The sequence below is a fragment of the Pinus tabuliformis genome, chromosome Q (genome assembly GCF_031772625.1).
Source record: "Pinus tabuliformis cultivar Carrire ecotype Pingquan chromosome Q, CPIR1, whole genome shotgun sequence".
NCBI lineage: Eukaryota > Viridiplantae > Streptophyta > Pinopsida > Pinales > Pinaceae > Pinus > Pinus tabuliformis.
The window spans coordinates 111,824,652-111,831,334 of record NC_142296.1 but is presented as its reverse complement, the minus strand read 5'-3'; the positions used below and the strand labels follow the sequence as shown (position 1 = coordinate 111,831,334).

Sequence of the window (6,683 nt, the reverse complement as noted above, 5' to 3'; positions counted from 1 at the left end):
TAGAGTTCGAATGGGGCTCATTGAGCCTTCTAGTATTCCGCTGCTCACCATTTTCTTCTGCCGAAACTGCCATGCTGCTTTATTCATGTGCAGAGCTTGCTGTCTCTTTGATAGCATTGATAATACTAGCTGCCTCCACTGAAGCGGATTACCTCGTTTACAATGGCGTTCGATAGAGTTCGAATGGGGCTCATTGTGCCTTCTAGTATTCCGCTGCTCACCATTTTCTTCTGCCGAAACCACCATGCTGCTTTATTCATGTGCAGAGCTTGCTGTCTCTTTGATAGCATTGATAATACTATACTGATCTGCTACCTGCGCTGCGCCTACTGTGGAGATCACTACATCCACCAACTTAATTGCCTCCAGTAGGCTTGGGTAATCGTCCAGAGATCCCTGTAGCAAATTGAATTTTCTAATGTGAAACTGATCATAGGATTAAATTTTGGTCATCATAACATGATTACTTGATAGAATAGCAGTGGGTTTGGAAACAATTAAGAGATTAATGAGATTACCTGGACTAGAGATATTCCTGAGGCCTTGCAGGACTCGAGGAGCTGGGCTTTCTCAGGATTAGAAGCCGTGGATTCTCTGACCAGAACAAATGTGGGATGGCCACTAGCAATACTGGCTTTCGCAATATAGCGACCAATGGAACCTGTTGCACCAATTATCAGAATCCTGCAGTGAGAAACAATGAACAAGGTGAGATAAATAGTTTTTTAAACCTGTATATTTATATTTACCCATTATTTTTCTGCAGCTTTAATTTGCAGCGAACTTAATTTGCAGCCTTAGTGCCAACCTCTTTGATAGCATTGATAATACTATACTGATTTGCTACTTGCGCTGCGCCTACTGTGGAGATCACTACATCCACCAACTTAATTGCCTCCAGTAGGCTTGGGTAATCGTCCAGAGATCCCTGTAGCAAATTGAATTTTCTAATGTGAAACTAATCATAGGATTAAATTTTGGTCATCATAACATGATTACTTGATAGAATAGCAGTGGGTTTGGAAACAATTAAGAGATTAATGAGATTACCTGGACTAGAGATATTCCTGAGGCCTTGAAGGACTCGAGGAGCTGGGCTTTCTCAGGATTAGAAGCCGTGGATTCTCTGACCAGAACAATTGTGGGATGGCCACTAGCAATACTGGCTTTCGCAATATAGCGACCAATGGAACCTGTTGCACCAATTATCAGAATCCTGCTGCTCGCCATATCGTTTTCCGATCAAAGGATTTTACTTTTGTGAGAATGCCAAGGTTGTGTGCTATTAATAGGCAGAGTGGTCTGTAACAATTTTGTTTTGAAAAGAAATTTTAGGAAATTTAGATTACAACAATTAATTCTCCGAAGAAGAAAATGTAATCACAGCGCTAATCTAATTACCCTTAGATTTCAGCTAATTGAAACATAATTTAAGTTTTTTATAACAGGACAAACAATGTCATTTATCTGATATAATTGCAGGGGGAGGTTGATGTTCTGAGAGAATCAATGAAGGGATTTCAGCTGAGCTTGCCTTTTTGAGGACGGAATGCGAACAACCAGTCGTTTGCAATAGCGAAAATTCTCTTAACCCACTACCTGCTGGGGAGGCGAGTTCCGATTCCGGTGATTGCATCACTCAACGACAGCAGCAGCGGCAGAACCTTCAGTTTCCCATGACAGGTCTCTCTGTACAAGTATCTTCCTGTTATGTTCTAGTTCCTGGGTTGTTCGATTATCGTGATGTCTCCTGTATTGACATATTAGCATACATATTACCATGATACGATGTTAAGTGGCATGGTTTACGCCCTCCATGTTATGTTATGGAGGAGGTGAGGCATGTGGCGTTCATGGGAGGGCCCACATGGTCCATGACGTCTTTTTATCATAATATAATTTTCAACGTTATCATCAAAATATGTTTATCTCATTTCGTATCTCTATTTGTTTCTCTTTATATTTCAGTCGCATGCCATGAACACAAACTTTCAACGTTATCATAAAAATGTTTACTCATTTAGTATCTCTATTCGTTTCTCTTTATATTTCAGTCACATGCCATGAAGATAACCTTTCACTGTTCAGCATTATCATAAAATTGTTTATGCTGGAAATAAATTCCAGCAGATGTCTATGCCTGGGGATGATGCAGAATGTTTGCCTTATTGTACAAGGAAGGATATTAAACAAAATTATATTCAGCATTTGATAGTTATGTTTTATTGCCAACATTTTGGTAGTCTAATGGATATCTGATTTTGTATCAATGGTGATCAGTTGAATTGAAGAAGCAAAGTTCATGCTCTCTTCAGCTAGTCAACAACATGGACTTCGATGTTGCATTTAAGGTAGCCATATTTCCTTTTGTTTTTCTTTTGTAGATATTCTGCTCATTTCTCTAATTTCAATTTCCATGGAGGTATTACAGTTCTGCACACATGAAAGGCATCGATGTCTAGGGTGAAGTCACTTGAGATTGCCGTATTTTCTATTTATTCTATGCCTTGTGATACAACTCTAGATTTTCTGCCTGATGGGTGGGACCACTTTTCAGAGACTTGTTTTAACAAGATGACCAGAGGTTATTGCTGCATTCTATTATGACAGGTGAAAACTACATCTCCAGAGAAGTACTGTGTACGACCCAATACAGGCGTCATCCCACCTCAGTCTGCTTAGTTCGGCAACAAGTCCAGGTAAGTTGTCTCTGCCTCTGGCTGGGATGCAATCTCATTTCTTCGATTTTATAGCAATGGCATGTTTGTATAGATAGTGATATATGTTTTTTAGTCTTTTTGCTCAGAGTTTTGCAAATACTTTGATATGTAGTGATTAAATAGTCTGTAGACATATTTCATTCTTGACCATAGAACCTTAGTAAAACTCTTGTAAAAATCATTTTTTAGCTGCTATGGTGAAGCGTCCGAGGACCCCTCCAGTCAACACCCCACCAGTAGATTACCAGTCTGCAGATTCTGAACATTTGAATAGTATTATTTTTGTTTGAACTTTGTCTCATTCTTCAAATTGAGAGTTTAGCTTTTGTTGTCCCATGTTTACTTTGTCAATTTTTGCACTTAGAAGAGTTAATTTAAACTGATTGGTATCTTTGACGCAAATATGAGTGCTTGGCTGTATTGTTTTCAACATTCGTAGTTAATTTATTAATAAACTTGTTGCAGGTTATCTATCATGGGACAAATCATCTTCTTCCATAATGAGCATGGATTTTCACCCTCTGCAGCCCACTGTACTCTTAGGTGTGGTATTATTGCATCAAATATATGTTGTCTTTTATTCTATTCAACTATCAAATTATTACCACAAATGCTTTCCATCTGGATATTCTGAGGCCGACTACAAAATTTGTTGGCTATTGCCATGAAGTTGTTAAACTTTCTTTGTTTTTTAGTATGTTATTAATTTTCTGTTCAAAGCTTCAGGCTATCATGCCTTAACCTCAGCTCAAAATAAATCCTTAACTTATTTAGTCCATTATTTGTTATTTTCTGATACTTTATCTATCATTTGTATTTTTGATTTTTTTTCTCTTAAAAGCTTTGTGCTGATTGACATTTTGAACTCTTCCCTGATTCAGATCCTTAAGACAGAAGGAGTTGAGTTTGTTGTTGCACCTTATGAAGCAGATGCTCAACTGGCTTACTTGTCTAGGTTGGAGCCAGAGAAAGGTGGAATAGTAGCTGTTATGTCATGATATCATCTCTATATGGAGAATACGTGTTTTATATGAGCAATGAGTTTGGTTGAAACATACTAGTATCTTGAACCAGCCATAGCCCACGGAGGTGAGGTAAGCTAGAAAATCTCTTGTTATACCTCCCTGTTCATAGCTATATAGCTGTGTCATTAAGGTATGTGCTGCTTGCTGCCTGTTTCTACCTATCACCTATAAGGAATCCATAATCATAATGCATCATAAGTAATGAATGTCCAATATGAGCTTATAACCAGTGCTATCCTATCTTGTCACGATTATTGTCTAATTAAATCAATGGATATAGCTCCTGTATCATCTCTTCTCATGTAACCATATCTAATTACGTGAATCAAGTCACTTGGTTAAGCTATCATATTCATTTACATTACTGTGACCTTATCCTGTATGTCGTATAAGTTAATCAATGGCATTCATAGTGACATGTAACTAGCTGTAGTAGGGTTAAGCTTCTGTATCATGCTTATCTATCCGTATCAAGCTTACTGAATGCGAATAGAACTCATATCATGTATTTATTAGGAAGATACAGCTATAAACATAATTTGTGCTGTCCATATGAGAGTTTTAGTTTGGATTTTTTGTTCAACTTGCACTGTATGTGTGATGCAATCAGTTTAATCTTTTGCACTGGGGCTGCAATTTGTTGCTTGCGGAGTACACGAATTCAAAGGCAATTTTACAAGTATTGCTGCTCAGTAAGAAGAGCTTCATGTTTTGTCGATGGTTCAGTTTTCAAGGAAGCAACAGGATTCAAACAGCGCCTTCTGAGAGAATCGGTTCCCGGAGACAAGCCCTTCTCTGGCGTGACCTTTTATCTTGCAAACCATGATCTGTTCTTTTTCTTAGCTATCATTACTGTAACATTTGTCTTGGATAGAAATTCCAAGAAAGCACTATGAAAATCTGTTGCTTACCACTGTAGGACAGACAGCTGGCGGCAATCCCATAATCTTCTCAACAGAGATAGAACTACGTGCAGGGACTAGCTGCTTCGCAGCCTTACTTGTTTTTCTTTTTATTTCATTTATTTTTACATAGTTAATTATTATTTTTTAAATGATATTAATCCTTTCAAATCTATGCTTGAGCCTTTTAATTTTAATTATATTTAATCCAAATTGTATAAAATTTATATTGAATTAAAAAAATATATATTTAATTTACGCTATAATAACCCAAGATAAATATTTGATTTTATTTTGTCATCGACTCTATTGATCCTCACATAAAACATAAATTTAACCATCAACCTGTTGATTTTATTTCATGATCCACTATTGACCCTCACATATGTTGACAGTCCACCCTAAAAGGCTTAATCCAAATGATTCACGAGTTACATGGAACTAAGCAAGGGGACAAAGGAAAGCAGATTCTCCAAAGGAAAGTTTTTGGAATTCTTTTTGTTTATTTGTCGTTTTGGAATGTCGGTAGACTATCAGTTGGAGGCAAACCCTTTTTGAAATTCTCAAGATGTGATGTCGTTGAATGCCACAGAGAAATCCAAAATGTATGGACGTGTGGAGCGGCTCGAATAAAATCTTAACATACGTGTGTCATGGTCAAATTCCATTGCCTGCCCATGCTCGACACGTTTAACTACCCTCCCACGTTTCACAGCAATCAGCTGCCACCAAAAATGCTGAGGATGTCGATAAGTTCGGCTGTGCTCAGAACTTTGTATAAGAAGAGGTGACGGCCACAAGGAAGAGATCAGTTGAAGTTACTGTTAGATATTTCTAGTTGGAGGAAGGCGATACTGCGTTCTGTTTTGTTTTGTTCGTTGAGAAAAGCTTGTGAGCGAAGAGTGAAAGATGGCACAGAGGGAGTTAGATGCGAGTGACCTGAACGCCAAGGCGCGGGAGGGAGAGACTGTCGTGCCCGGTGGCACGGGAGGGAAGTCCGTTGATGCCCAAGAGCGTCTTGCAGAAGGTACTGATGGTCTTGTATTATAAAAATATTTCATTGTGTTGTAATAATAATATATTATGGTTCTGATGATTTGTATTGAATCGAATTGAATTGCAGGGCGTAGCAGAGGAGGCCAAACTCGAAAGGAACAAATTGGCAGCGAAGGTTACCAGGAGATGGGCCGCAAAGGAGGGCTTAGCACTATGGATAAATCTGGTGGAGAACGGGCAGCTGAAGAGGGTATTCCGATCGACGAGTCCAAATACAGGAAGACCTGATTCCTGTTAGCGTTTTCCCAAGATATATATATACATACATGGATATATTTGTACATATATACTGTGTTTCAACTTTCGCCGTCTTATTTCTTTCTGAATGTCTATTGTCATGTAATTTTCTGTGTTTCAACGTCCCGCAACTCATTTCTACGATAATGTAATTATCGTTTCCTTTGTGTGGTACGTTGTTGTTTCTCACGAATGCGATAACCATTCGCTGATGTTTCTCCTGTATTTAATGAAATAAATTTCTGTTATACACTGGACTGGACTCTGCCTCGTAAGGTTTTGATGTGAGTTCTCTATATTTATCGGGGTTCGTACTGTACTCAGACATGTAGACGACATTACGATATTACTTATTTTAAATTTTGTTAAATTTACCGCACTTGGACTGCTAGACAATATACTTATTGTTTAGATTCTGAAATTAAGGTTGGCGACGCTTATCATAAATTACCTTTTTAAATAATAATGAAGAACTCATAGATTCTGAATAATAATATGATTATTGATAATAATATTTAATTGTAAAGTATTTTTCTTAAATAAATGAAGCTGAGACTCCATAAACTCATAGATTCCCGCTATTAATCTTTGGTAATTGTTTCAATACTTATATCGAAGCTCTTTTATGCTTTTTGTTATAGAGAAAATTTCGATATTAATAAATACGAAGGGCAAGTTCAACTTTGGTTGAACAAATAACCATTTTGCGAGACACTATTTTGTGGGCAAGGTCATATTTGGTT

The 6,683-nt window shown here is 37.6% G+C and overlaps 1 protein-coding gene across 1 annotated transcript; it reads left to right on the top strand.

The window, feature by feature from the left end:
- Positions 1-5,449: 5,449 nt before the first annotated feature.
- On the top strand, positions 5,450-6,017 carry LOC149218481 (em-like protein). Its single transcript, XM_089382403.1, has 2 exons — positions 5,450-5,674; positions 5,771-6,017. Exons 1-2 carry the CDS (start codon positions 5,557-5,559, stop codon positions 5,929-5,931), a joined length of 279 nt encoding a protein of 92 aa, XP_089238529.1. The 5' UTR covers positions 5,450-5,556; the 3' UTR covers positions 5,932-6,017.
- Positions 6,018-6,683: the final 666 nt, after the last annotated feature.